This window comes from Lepisma saccharinum, chromosome 16 (genome assembly GCF_977018435.1).
Source record: "Lepisma saccharinum chromosome 16, izLepSacc3.1, whole genome shotgun sequence".
Lineage (NCBI taxonomy): Eukaryota > Metazoa > Arthropoda > Insecta > Zygentoma > Lepismatidae > Lepisma > Lepisma saccharinum.
In genome coordinates, this window is record NC_139244.1 from 63,283,488 (window position 1) to 63,298,695 (window position 15,208).

The 15,208-nt window shown below is 37.0% G+C and overlaps 1 protein-coding gene across 1 annotated transcript in view; it reads left to right on the forward strand.

The window, feature by feature from the left end:
• The first annotated feature begins 262 nt into the window (after positions 1-262).
• LOC146000504 (cathepsin B-like) overlaps positions 263-15,208 on the forward strand; it is a 47,871-nt gene continuing 32,925 nt past the window's right edge. The window contains exons 1-3 of the mRNA XM_083138235.1: positions 263-449; positions 8,264-8,381; positions 13,615-13,824. Coding sequence (XP_082994361.1) covers positions 8,271-8,381; positions 13,615-13,824 — 321 coding nt within the window. The 5' untranslated portion in view covers positions 263-449; positions 8,264-8,270. The remainder of the gene's footprint in view (positions 450-8,263; positions 8,382-13,614; positions 13,825-15,208) is intronic.

Genomic DNA, 15,208 nt, shown 5'->3' on the forward strand with positions numbered 1-15,208 from the left:
ATTTTGTTTGTGCGAGATATCGGGGTTTTCCTTATCGCACAACGCTGGAGCAACAATGCGTTCTGACGTCATTGTGGAATATGTTCTTGTTACGCTAAAATTGGGTTAGGCTGTTAGGTTGAGTTCCTTTAGCATAAATAAAATATTTGCTGTGTAATAATGGTAGAGGAACCAAACCTAACAACGTAGGCATTTGTCGTATGACGTCAGAACATGAAGTTGATCCAGCGTAGTGCAATAAAGTAGACCCGAGATTGCGACGTTTCCAAATCAGCATCAAATCATGTGATCGTGTGTTTTGACAATGAATCACTGTGAACTTTGAAGCACAGAAAGATCAAATTTTATTTCAAGCGTCAGACGTCGTTGTGACAATCCAACGAAGTGTGCATTTTGCAAAACTTTCACGTAAATTGAAAAATATAAGACGTTTAGGACTAAAGAAATTGGTAAGTGAATAGCTTGTATTTCTTTTTTATTTTGTCTCATTTTCCATGGCTAAGTTGAAGCTGTACCATGAGCTATACAACTTTTTCTAACACTTCACCAGTGTTTAATTTAAAATTTTTATGCATGTAAAGGGTAACATTATCACCCATACGATAATAGTACCCATGTAAAGTATAACATGAATGTCAAATATGTAATATTAGACTTGTCCAACAAATGTACTGAAAGTTACAAATTTTTGAAAATTTTCATAAATTGTTTGGACGAGCGAACCACCATGTGACAGAAAGCATGTCATATCTCTGAAACTATGTGGGGTATTGTGATGATTAATGTATTGTTAGAGAGGAGAAGGACAGTCCTAACAGAAAGTAACTGTGTTACTACTTTTACCTGCTGACAAAGTAGAAGAATCTTTAAAGAAAGTAATTTATTGTGATGAAAAAGACACTAATTTCGGATAATTGTTTGATAGGGAATCCCAGGTTTTACCACAATGAAAATGGTTACACAGCATAATCAATACATGTCAAACATAATATTAAAAAATCAGAAGGGTAACATTTTTCATAATAAAAATATCACAGGTTTCAGTATTGGGTGTATAAACCAATGTTTTCACTGGCATACAACTATATTTTTGACAAATGGCCCAAAAACACTCACACATTACCACTAATATGAAATGTTGAATAAGTGGGAGAAGCATTGCTATGATGTTTATCCACTTTAAGTTCACAAACTATACTAATACCGTAGTTTTTGTCCAGAATGCATATGACTCAATCCATACCGAATGGTCCAGCAATGGTTGCTTGACCAGTTTTAACATTTTCTGTATTTTTGTTGTTCTCACCCCTATGCATGGGTAGTTCAAGGTACACATTATTTTTCTAAAACTTTCCTTTGCAGACAATTGCAATAATTATGATAACTAAGAAAAGTGATACAGAGCTGTAGTAAAAAACAGTGTTTTCAGTACATTACAAGTTTTATTTTATGTCGTGTGCATTTTTCCAGAATCTCTAACGAAAATGACTGAAATTCAAGGCCAAAATTGACATTCATTTTTGAACAAATGTCAGAGCTATAATTTTTTAGAGGAAGCATATAGCTACATTCAAAGTTTTGGCAGAAAATATTTGAGCTCTGCTACTGGTTTCCTATTTTCGTTATAGCTCTGACAATATTAGTTTTTCATTTCTTTCAAAATTTGAGTCCCTACCTACATCTCTGGTAGGGAACCTAATAGAAATTTGATATTTACAGCATAAAGTGTATTTTGAGAAGTACTTGTTAAGAAAAATCGAGATGGTAAAACCATCAAAGCCGGGAAACGTCTGTAACTCGTTTATTCTGTAATTGTTGACATTCGTACTTACCTATTCTGCATTGCAAAAGATTGTTTAACAAGGGATTTCACTTTTTTTTTAACGAAATTAGTATCTATTGTCGACATATCGAGTAATTATTGTTCGTTCTTGTATCGCTTCCTGAACATGCAAAATGGCGGGCAAATCTTGACTAGCATTGTCGATATGCTGTGTTTCAAACGGCAAAGCAGTGTTTCAACCTTCTTAACAGAAAAAATCTGGCATAGCCCCAAAAACCATTTGGGATCATATGACCATCCACGAATAGCCCCCAAAAAACATTCTGGATCTTATAACCATCCACGAATAGCCTCAAAAACCATTCACGATAGCCCCACGCACCATCATGGTAAGGTTAAGTTAGGTTGCTTTAGGTTGGGCAATATAGTGAAAAAACTGTTTTGAAACACTTAACCGGGTATTACGTCATCAGATGCTCGCAACATCCGGTTCAAGTACATGGATGGAAATGCAAGCAACATCTCTCGTGCATCGGACGGACATTATTGTAGAAAAATACATAAATTAAGGTATAATTTAACAATACAGGGAATTTCTCCAATTTGTTTGAAATTTCGGATACTTACTAATTTGGGTCTCCTAATCACGAATCTGCACTTAAAATTTGGCGCTCACGTATAGAAATTCCTGAATTATGGCAGCCGCACAGACCATTGGCACGTGGTTAGGTTAGGAAACATAGTTAAAAAAAATAGGGTTGTAGTAATATCAGGAATATATATATTTCGTTCTTTAAGTATTCGAAACGGAAAATCTTGCGATAAATAATGAGCAATTGTTCATTGTTGGTTGCGATGACTGACCCTCTTATTTTGCAAGTTTGACACGTGAGCGCCAAATTTTAACTTCAGATTCGTGATTAGGAGCCCTAATTTAGTGAGTATGCCAAATTTCAAACAAAATTGAGAAATTCCCGGTATTGTAAAATCGCTCCGTTTAATGTGTTAAACGAGTTATGGCAACTTGCCATCCATAAGTGCTTTTGTTAGGATTGTGAGTTTCGTTATGTCGTTCCAAATGTCTGTTTTTGTGCGGTGCGTGAACTTCGTTCTCCCACGAAATGCATTGGCCAGGTGGCTGGTTTGTTTGGTGAGAATCTGTCTGCTTCTTGCAGACAACGTGTGTGCATGATGGCTTCAAACTGCACTATTTCGGAAAATGTATGTGATTAAAATGTGTAACAGAGTCCACAGTAGAGTTCTTTTTTGCCGGAAGGCATAGAAGGACATGCCTTCCGCTGGACACCATGTGGAAGCTTTCTATAAACAAAATGGTGCACCTGCATTTTTGCGTAGAGCGTTCCATAAGTCTAGAAAATAACTTTTTTCACCAAGATCATGAACCCAGTTATCGTTACCTTAACTTGAATGACATGGATTACTCTCTGTGGTCGATGTTGGAGGAGACATTTTTTCATGTTCTGTACAAATCAAAATAGCTTTATGATGTGCATGGGATGAAATTACTATTGAAGATGGGCAGCCATTGTCAATAATTTTCTGAGATGACTTCGCACATGTATTGAGGCAAAAGAAAAACTTTCAGCACTTGTAATTTTTATTTCTTCTTGTTGTTACTATGAGTTTAATAAAAGCTTTTGAAAATTTAGTGATTTAAATTGATATACAGTTGAGACTGCTTTATACATAACTCAGTTCTGCGTAATTCTGTTTTATTACTATAGGTCCCGGAAAAAATGAAATTTAAAAAAAGTGTGTTAATTAAACCTTATTTGTATGTAATGCATTTGTACGTAACTCAGTGTTATATGTACAAATTTTCATAAAATATAGTCTATTTGTATGTAACCAAGCTACAAAAATGTCACAGAAGTGACCGTTTTCATTTGCTACTGGTCGACCATACAGAACAGAAAGAGGAAAAGTTACATGCTTGGCTGGAAGGTAAAATTTATGCGGGAAGTGGATGCTAATCCACATAAAAGTAAAATTGAAATAACTGCAGACTTAGGCTCTGCTTATTCCACACTTTGCACAGTCATTAGTACAAAAAATGTTATTTTAGACTAATCTTTAAAATTGGGTAGTAAAACTATAGAGTCTACTGTAGTATATCAGTATCAAAGTCTTCACTAATAAAGTGGCATGTGTAATGTATTTAAACCCCCGTAACCCGCACGGCAGTGCTGCCTTTTCTAAAATTTTGAAATATTTTCCTTACCAGCGCAATAATGGTCGGGAAAGCACCAGGTACCTTATCTTCACTATTTCCCCGAAACCATAGAGGAATTGTCGCATTTTTTCTGTCAGTTGATTACACGCCCCTCAAGTGACCTGTTCCCCTTTGGTGGCACTCAGTAAGGTAAACGTCCCTAAGTTCGACAGGTTAAGGAAAATTTTTGCAGTTAATTGCTTGTAGTGGCTTTCGTATTTCATAAATGCGAGTAATTTTTTTTTTTTTTGCCTGAAGGTTTAAAGATTCTACTTTCACCCAAAAAGTATTTTGCATTCCAACAGTTATGTTACGAGTACATAATTATTAAAAAATCAAAAAGTGAATTCTACAATATGTTCCTAAGTTCGACACCCTGTTCTTAATTTCGACAGTTTGTGTACCAAAATTCGACACCCCCTTATATCTCAACATCAGACACTAAATATGCAGATGTTAATAATACCAATAACTGCACATGTCCTTCTATTGGCATTTCATTATATTCAACTAAATTTACAGATTTATCAGGGCATGAACTGAACAAAAAAAAAAGATTTGTTGTTAACCCCCCCTCTTTTATGCTCAACAAAATTTAAAATATTAACATGAATTACTTACCATGCCAAAGGCTAGGTACATCAAAGCAAATAAAACACTGAAAATGTTGATTGCGTTTATATTACAACTTTGAAACATAGTTTTACAGGGTGATTCCCAATGGTGTATCAAAAACCTGGAAAAATTTTTTGACTACTAACTATGACATTTTCTTAGCCAAGCCTAGATGCTAAGGAACAATTGCTGTTGGTATCTGTGATATTGGTAACATTATATATAACATTAATAATTAATTAACATAAATTTTAAAGAAATGCAAAACAACTTTCTGTCTGAAGTTGGGTGAGAGTCCTCAAAATCAAAGCCCTAACTCTTAGACATTTACTTTTTTTCTTGAAAACATATCTGACCCTTTCTCCCTTCATTACCAAATCTGGCAACTCAACAGGACCAATAATTTGAGGGTCTGTTATGAATGAAACGTTACTTTCATTGGTGACAAATTCCTTCTTGGCCACATCAACACTCTTAAGTCCAATCACTTCTATTACATCTTCCAGGATCTCCTGAACAACACAGAGGTTGTTTCTTTTCCCCCCTAAAAATTCCACAAGAATGAAATCCCCTTCTTTTACATCACTTTCATTGACAATCTCTAATGTCATTTCATCTGACTCCTCCTCTTGCCAGTCAGAATCACTTTCTTTCAATGACAGTGCACTTTCATCTGAAAATCCTGAGTCACTCACATCAATCCATTTCTTTCCCGTTTTGCTTAAACTCTTTGTCTTCTAGTTCTGTGCAGCAAGTTTCTTCAGTACTCTAGCTCTTTTGCCTCATCTACTTGATGCTTTTCCTCCTCCTTTGTAAGCAGTGGTAGCGTCATCGCCTTGTAATCACGGGGTCCCGGGTTCGATCCCCGATGCAGGCACATAGTGGTTCAGATCCCACTTTAAGCTGTAGGTACAGTCCCGATTAGCCTTACTGTGCATAAAGTGGACTTAAAACACGAAATCAATCCTCCTTTGTAAAGTATTTGATCATTTAAGGAGATGTAATCACAGCAGTCTTTCTCTTCGCTTTCTTGGAAGTTTTTGGACTTGGCCAAATGAAACTAAAGTAAGGAACAAATTAGGCTGAGTTTAATGTAAATTAATTATCAAGCGGCTCCAGTGTACAACCTTTGTTCCTCGATGTTTTCTGCATTGTAAATGGCTAGAACTTATCGAAAATTGTTCGTTTTTGTACCAGAAATGCAAAAACAATCACTTAAAGTGAAAATGATGTGTAGAATTAGAGATTTCCAGAGCTTTGGGAAATTTTGAACATTCCCGCCCCGACCCAAAAAATTCTGTCCCACACACTCCTGAATTTTTCACAAAATCGTAGAACATGGAAAATCGTGTACTGTATGAGGCCAAATTTTAGTTCTGTGTAATATTTATCATTAATCAGGCCAATTTTGCAACATTTTCACAGAATTGTTAAGAACATTAAAAAACCGTACACAAGACAAAATTTTCATCATTCGGCAATTTAATTTGCATGGAGTTTTAGTTCAGTTTATCACATTAAAGCCAATATAAACACTTAATTATAACGTGACATTTTTTGGTATTATTATTGCAATTTTGTATAGTTCAGGTCCCTCACAGGAAGAACGAGTGATTTCATGGAAATAACAATGACACAAGAGAGAAAAAGCATGCAAAAAGCCCAGAAATGACGTTTCAGGGAATGTCCCAAAATTCGACATGCACGGCACCAAACTTCGACACCCCTCCTGTCGGATTAATGTTGCAATTGCCATAGGGCAATGAAACTGGTATTTTCATGAATGGTAAACAACATGCCTTTCAATGCACATCAAAACCCAACATTGTGTATTTTCGAATAAGTTTCGACACTTGTCGAAATTTGGTACACCATCCATTTTTGCGCTCATAGGAAGCTCAGAAAACTGCTCTAAAACAATAATAAAGTATTGAAATTTGTTTTGAAACAAAACAAAACTGGTAAAAACCTTACGTAGAAAATTTACCTTCTTACGAAATCCACTAAAAATCAGTTGATTTTTCGCAGTTAGCAAATAGTGCAGTCACAATTTCTCCCACGCTGCTGCTATGTCTCGTCTGGTGCAATCACTATTTTCACGACGTGGGGTAAACCTGTACACTGTCGCATGATACATACACTATTTTCTGCATCACATAGTTTCCTTATCTTTTACGATTTTTCAAATACCCTGTCGAACTTATGCACATTGTCGAAATTAGGGACGTTTACCTTACCGCATGCAGGACATTTCCTAACTTAAATCACACCAGGCCAGGCATGAATTTGGCGGAAATAAGAAGAATAAAACCACTGTACACTGTCGCATGATACATACACTATTTTCTGCATCACATAGTTTCCTTATCTTTTACGATTTTTCAAATACCCTGTCGAACTTATGCACATTGTCGAAATTAGGGACGTTTACCTTACCGCATGCAGGACATTTCCTAACTTAAATCACACCAGGCCAGGCATGAATTTGGCGGAAATAAGAAGAATAAAACCACTGTACGCTGTTCGGAATGCAAATTATTTGTATGCAGAAACCGTTGCAGTACCTGTACAAAATGTGTTGAGTTATCAAAATAACTATATTGAAAAGAGACAGCATTTGGTTCCTTATATTTGAGTCAGTATGTCTTTTCTTACGTATACCTCATAAGAGTACGAGAAACAAATTGAGATTTTAACATTTTAAAAATATTTTGTAAGTTTATTCGAGGTGTGTTTTCTACATTCGATTGTTTTTTCTGCGAGTCAGAGAGAATTGACAGAATTTTGAACAAATTGTTCCTTTCTAAGCCCATATAAGTTGTATGATTTCAGTTTGTTTTGAAAAATACGTTGAAAAATTTGAAAAAAATACATTGAAATTTTTTTAAAAACATGTTGAAAATTTTTGGAAAATACTTTCATATTTTTGTGAATGGTGAGTCACTTTTTAGTGCCTTCATTATATGGAAAAGTTTTAGAATAATATTTTGATGCATTTGCTTCAAGAGTCTAATCTTGTAATTGTATGAGACACTGTCATTTTTGTTTACTTGTCTTCTAATAGCTCATAAAAATGTCCGAAATGGACATGTTTGCGTTCATATATATTTCCCCTGAATTCCAGTAAGTGCTAGTGTAATTCAATGTAGACTTAAATCAATAATTCACTTAAATAACGTTGGTTTTGATGAGGTGGCACTGAGTGCCGCGCGTGGGACATTTGTGCTGCTATGAGAACGCAGATGACTGAGGGTTAAGAATCAAACTTTTAGATTTGTTAATTTAGCACTTTAAGACAGAAATAGCCTTTATTACGTACATCTTGTTCCTCAAAACAGATGAATTTACCATATTGTAATATAACGTGGTATAAAATCTGATTTGTAAGTAATTCTGAGTTATATGCATTATTTTCTCTTCACCTTGACATATGTGTAACTCAGGTTCAACTGTATTTACAGAGCATTTTTATGCTGTTGAAATGTTTAAAAGAAGCTTATGAACTTTTTTTTCGCCACCGTCTATATCAAGAAAAAGATGTCTACATACCATGTTATGTGTAACCGAACTTATACCTTCATTACATGTGTTGAGTAGTTAAAACAAAAAAAACATTTTCCACTACTTTTCAGGTGAAGGATGTTACTACCCTATGTGATATGTTCCCTTGCCCTGGCAGCAGCTACTGAATTTCATCCACTATCGGAAGACTTCATATATCACATCAATTCTTTGAAACCTTCATGGAAGGCAAGTAGTCACATTTAAATTTTTCAGTGCTTATACATGGTATTGTGTGTGAGACTCTGTTATTATTTAAGGTAACCACACATTTTTTTAAGTGTCTGTTACTTATAAAAGGCAGTTTATTATTATTAGGTCTGAACCAATACCAGTAATTTGAAAATTGCAATAAATACAAGTTGTTCATAATATTGATCAATATTGGTGTATAAATATTATTGTCCAATTATATGCATTAATTTACCAAGAAATTTGCTTTAGAATATTCAAGTATTACATCAGAATATTAAAATAGATGTTATGTAACCACAACATTCAGTGTTTCATGCAAAATTGGTGCAAAATGAATAGAAAGTTTGAATTTTACATAATTTCTAGGATAATTAGATTCTGCGAAAGTGTCATGAGACATTTTTGCGGAGCCCGTGAAAGACCCAAATGCCGGAAAAGTATCGGCTGGTATCTGTAGATGAATTTCAACCGATACTCTCTTATATTAATACCACTGGTATCGACATGAGCTCAACCCTAATTATTATTATTATTATTATTATTATTATTACACGCTGGTTGACAAGTGAAAGCCACCTGCTAGAAAGTTCCAGAACAACTTTCTAATAGTCTGGAGGGAGTTTTTGTATCATGTTACTTTTGTACTTGATACAGAGTCTGAAGAAGACCTTGCTAGAAGGTTGAAACGTTACGTTTAGTTTATGTTTTTAATAAAATAAATTACTGCCTTGGTCAGCATATTTATTTTTTCATAATCATGGAAACAATGCTTAATGGTGTTACAATTCAAATTGTTTCAATTTTCAAGTATCAGCATCTGTATTCAGTGGGAATCAATGAAAGTGTTGGTATCAGTTGAAAAGTTGTATCGTCTGCCTGTCCGTAACTTTTCAGTGTAACAATGCTTGTTATTTTCCCGCACTATGGTCTAAGGCATCTGGCTGGCTATGGGATCTGTGATAATTCGAGTCTCCTGGGGGGAAAAGCTTGGCAACTTTTGTCATGAGATTTCAGCCAGTCTGTTGGACCGGTGCTCATGCATCATCATGAGGAAATTGGGTAGCTACAGATGATTGATTGATTTGGTTTATTTTATTTCTAATTTCTGCCACTTTTGGCTAATCACGAAAGTGAGGCTTGAGTGATGAAATTGATGAAGGGACACTCATGCCAAGGCCTGTATTTGAACCCGGGATCCCTGGCATTGGAGCATCCTGCATGCTGCTCACTCTGCCATGAAGGCCGGTGGGAGCTTCAAATGAATAGCTTAACCTGGTAATGGAAGTCCCACAGCAACAATTGTAACAGGTTGGATGATCGCCCACCTCAGCTCAGGGATGTGAAAGTGAGGCCAGTAGTCGGTAGGTAGGCCCTGGCCCCCACAAGCTGTTGCATCGCATGTAATTAGTACATGTCGTTCCAAGAGTCACTGCTTACCTATGCTGCAATTATGTCTCTGAAAGCTATATAAAAGCGAGGTGTGGTTTGAAGAGGTAGTTGGTGCCAAGTTGTCAGCCAGCAATTAACTCCCAGAAGAGGTCCTGAGGAAGCAGAAGGAACTACCCAAACCCTTGGGAAAGCAACAGAACTCATCCCCTGCCCAGGCTCCTTCCAGCTTCTAGTTGTGTGGAAGATGTTCAAATAATCTATCCCTTATCTTAACCCTAGAAAGCTAATATGTCCTTTGCCAAACGTTAAAGCTAACCATTCATCTGCTGGACTACTCATTTCTTTAGAATTAAAAGTCAATATACAGGAATACAAAATTACATTTTTATGAGTCTTGTGTGCACTCAAAACAACACTTCGACTGGTGTTCACCACACATTGGAGCAATGGCAGGGGAAGACTCTGGTCATCCTCCGCTTGCTTGAAGGGCAGAATACCCAAATCTTCCTACCTGGTTTGTTTTCGAGCAACCGCATTAGTTATTTTCATTTCCACATTCGGGATGATAGCAAAATCTTGCAAAGTTGTCATGGTAGTTTTGGTGTACGTAGAGACTAACGTTTCGTCCACCAGATGGCTTAAAATTAAAAACCATTAAAAATGCACTGTAGGAACGCTTGTAAAAGGACACTGATACTTCCCCTTCAGTCTATGACCCAATTGAAGGTAGACGGGGCAGGGAGCAGAATAGTTAATTGGACGGGGGTGAAACAAGAAAATTGCACCACATGCATAGTCTGCCAGACAACATGTTAGCCTAACATCAATATAATTTGATAAATTGCCCTGCCATGTGGATTGCATGGGTGCCTCCAACCTGCTCCAAAGTATGGGATGCATCTTTTGTGTACTGGGCAGCAGTCGACAGTCGGAGGAGGGAAAAAAGGGGAATTGGATGTCCTTGCATTAAATTACGCTTCTATTATCACCACTTTCTGTCTCTCATTGCAGACTCAAGTATGAGTGAGGAATATTGGAGCCTAATCCATTGAAATTTTGAAGTTGTGAGCTCAAAATACTTTCATTTAAAGAACTGAGCTTGAAAATTTATTCATTTCACAAGAATTGAAAATGTTCCACATGGAACAGTTTCAAGAGTGAAGGAGTCTTAACTGTCCTTTATTAATGAATATTATATTCATGGTGTGGTTAAAAAATGGGCTTTTTAAAATGCAAACAATTAATAAAAATAAAACGTATCGCCTACACCATTACATGCTGTGATTTGCAAAATGTGAACAGTCACGTTAAGATGTTGAAAATTATGTTGTGCAGGTGACCACCATTTTGTCGTTGACACTTGGTCAATCTGGGATCGAAATCGTCCATGGCATATTCCAACATGTGAATAGGAATGTCTACTTCAGTGGACTTCCCGTAGCTTCAAAGTTCTTCAGGTTCATCTGGATTTCATGAGCCATCTTCCAAGATTAAAATAACTTTGATATTCTCGTCTCGCAGCTGTAAGAGAGTCGTCATTTTTATATAACATCCTCTCGGCTACAAGACGTTGAGCTCCACACCAGCGATCCATGTCTGTAAATGGCGTACATTGGTGGTGCAAATGACAATCAATAAGTGTTGCCAGCAGAGACTCTCCCATTGAAAACAAATAAACCCATTTTTATGCCACACCCTGTATTTAGTATGTTTTAAATTATCTAATTTTCTGTTACCATGTTACCATTGCTGCTATCCCAAAAAGCTGAAGTGCTTACTTTTGTTTAGCACAGCCGAGATTTTATAGTTGCAACAATTGTTTTGCATAATACAGGAGATGTGGAAACTTGTAGAAAAATGCAGCCTTAACCAAGGCTCAAGCCCAGGTTTCTGCCGTACTGTGCCACTGCTCTACCAACTGGGCTACCAGGTCAACCCTTGCTTTGCCAGATTTTTTTCATGTCTGCGGTTGTTTATTTGTACAACAATTGCATAGTATGCCAGAGATTTAATTCATGGTTGAGTGCATACATATTCCCACTATTTTATTTATAGTTATGAATATGATTTGTGTACTAGCATTCAGTGATCCACAACTCGCATCATTACTGATACTGAGGGTCTCCTATCAATGTTAAACCCATGAAGTATACAAAATGTTTGTTCATTAATTTCACAATAAAATTACAAGCGAAAAATGGACTATTTAAAAATTCATTTGACTGTAGTTTAGACTAGAGTGATATATAATGTTAAAACTCATGTAAAAAACAACTATATAATGTAGTATACATACGGAGAAACTAGTACTCACTTTTATCCGCGAAGCTGTTTTTTCTTTTTCAATTAATTTCAGTGGCCACTGCCACCATCCTCGTTGGAACTTGCTGTACTGTTGCTTGGCGTGCATCTTTTGTTTGTAGTTCTCTAGGTGCACTGTTGTTAACTGTGTCGTCTGCTATTTCCTGCCAATAACTGTTGTAGTAGGGGAATCCAAGTGTGGTGCGCTTGCCTGCTATCGATGTTTAGCTCGTGCGGGAAGTGCATTATGGCATGCGTTTCCTTGATTTTGGTGTCTACGAACATGTGGGCAGTGTGTTTGACTCAAACATTTTTGAATTTTATGGCTATTCTATTTGAACTGTTTAGCAAGACCAGTAGTAGGTTGGGCTTTTTTTTACATCTGCTAGGTGCTGTTGGATTCTTTAATTGACAGATCTGATGGACCTGCCGATGTAATGTGCCTTGCATTCACACTCTGCATCGTATACACCTAGGTTATCAAGGTTGTACAATCTAAGGGCCTTGCGATGGGGAATCCGCTATCAGCTCCTTTAGCCAACATCGTCATGCACCTGGCTGAAAAGGAGATACTCCACACTCCAGAACTACAATACATCCGATATGGAAGGTACACGAACGACACAATAGTCGTATACAAAAAAACAGAAGAACTCAACCTTCTAGTGAACAAGCTAGACTCAACATCACCGTAGTTGCAAGGCACATTACATCGGCAGGTCCATCAGATCTGTCAAAGTAAGAATCCAACAGCACCTAGCAGATGCGAAAAAAGCCCTACCCACTACTGGTCTTGCTAAACGTATCAAATACAATAGCCATAAAATTCAAAAGGTTCAAGTCAAACACAATGCCCACACGCTCGTAGACACCAAAATGAAGGAAACGCACACCATAATGCACTTCCCGCACGAGCTAAACATCGATAGCGGGCAAGCGCACCACACTTGGATTCCCCCTACTACAACAGTTATTGCCCGGAAATAGCAGACGACACAGACCCAGACGCACAGTTAACAGCAGCGCACCTAGCAGCAGCCAGAGAACTACGAACAAAAGATGCACGCCAAGCAACAGTACAGCAAGTTCCAACGAGGATGGTGGCAGTGGCCACTGAAATTATTGAAAAAGAAAAAACAGCTTCGCGGATAAAAGTGAGTACTAGTTTCTCCATATTTATATACTACCGCGTCTCTCTTTTCCCACTTATGAATAATGTAGTATGTTTTTGCATAAAGCTATTGAAAATAATTTTTGAACTGACAAAGCTTAGGACTACTTGCTATGTATTGGAAAATATGTAGTGTAAGCTTAGTCCTAGTTTTTTATTTTCCTTTTTTTCTGTCTAATGTTAAAGACTTGTATATACAGTGGAACCCCAATTTTACGTTCCCGGATTTTACATTTTCCTGCATTTTAAGTTTTTTTCAAGGTGGTCCCTTGAAAAACGTAATGTCGAGGTTCCACTGTAATTTAGTTTGAAACTGATAAGAGAGAATATGCAAATTTTGATTGTCACTGTTCCTTCATTTTCTAGGCTGGTCGAAATTTCCACCCAGAAACTTCAATGGTGTACATCAAGGGCCTCATGGGAGTTCATCCAGATAGCAAATACTTCCGTCTCCCACAGAAGGAAAACGTGCTTTTGTCAGCTGACATCCCAGAGGAGTTTGATGCCCGCGAACAGTGGCCAGATTGCCCAACATTGAGAGAAGTAAGAGATCAAGGTTCCTGTGGCTCATGTTGGGTAAGTCTAGTAATACCAGAATTTCAACCATGTTGTGCATCACATAAAATTCTTTGCTATTGTCTCTGCTTTCATATTATGAACGTCGATTTGTAAATAAAATCAACTTCTGTGGTACAGCTTTTCTACATTTTCGATGAAAACACGCATATTTTCAAAATGCATAAAAGTGACTGTACAGTAAAATAAAGCATCATGTTCAATTATTTCTCTTGTAGTCTACGGTTATTAGAAACATAAAAACAGTTTTTCGTTGCGACTTTTCAGGAGAACACACGCTCCCTTTAACAGACAGTTAACCTTAGCTTGATTAAAGATACAGTTATAACAATGGTTAAAAATGTGTTAACAAAAAAGAAACAGTTATACAATGGATGATGTCAATGTTACATTGTTGTAATCTAGCAACTTAACTGTGAAACAAGCAGTCTCTCTTATTTTTATTTCAGAAAAACTTTGATCACATTTATTTAAAAATTATGAATCCCAAATATCAGGCAATTCAAAATCATCATTGCTTTCACAGAGTTTCTTGAGAGAGAGTTAGAGATAGACCTACTCCACTTGCGAAAAAGAAAACTCCATATTGGTCTATGTTACCATTTTCATTATTTAATTTATTCCAGTGTTCTTCTGCAATGAACAAAGCTTCCCAGACAATCAAATCTGTGAAGTAATTCTTGAAGCTTTCCTGGCAGCAAATGATGAAGAAGTTCTCTCGGGATATCAGCCAGGTGATTTCTGGATAGGCTTCCGAGCTTTCGAGAGCTAACGTCACTCTCATCTTCAGGAATTGAAGTGCAGAGAAAAGTTGGGGTATGGTTATATGTATTTGATGTGGGAGGGGTACGGTGCAGGTGGTGGGCCAATCATCAAGAAGACACTAGAGCAAGTAATGCACAACAAGAACAATCAACAAAGAAAGCCGGAACCTCCAGACAACCAAGAAGAGAAAAAAATAGCCATCATCCCATACACTGGAAACCTCTCTGCAGTCATCAGCCGCATTCTTGCAAAGCACAACGTTAAGACGATCCAGAAACTACCACAGAAAGTCAGAACCAGACTTTGAAACCCTAAAGATGACCTAGGACAGAAGACACCCTCGGTTTAGCGTATCATCTGTACCTGCAGTAAAGCCTACATCGGGCAAACTGGGAGGACAATTGAACAACAATGCAAAGAACATGCCAGCTACATTAAGATTTTCACCGAGAAAAATCCAGCTTAGCAGAACAGTCCATCCAGAATCGACTTTACAACCACAAAGATCATCAACAAGTCATCTAATTACTGGGACAGAATCATCAAAGCAGCAATAGCCATCTATGGGGTAAAAGAAAACCTGAACAGGGACACGGAACTAGAACTGAGCCCAGCCTGG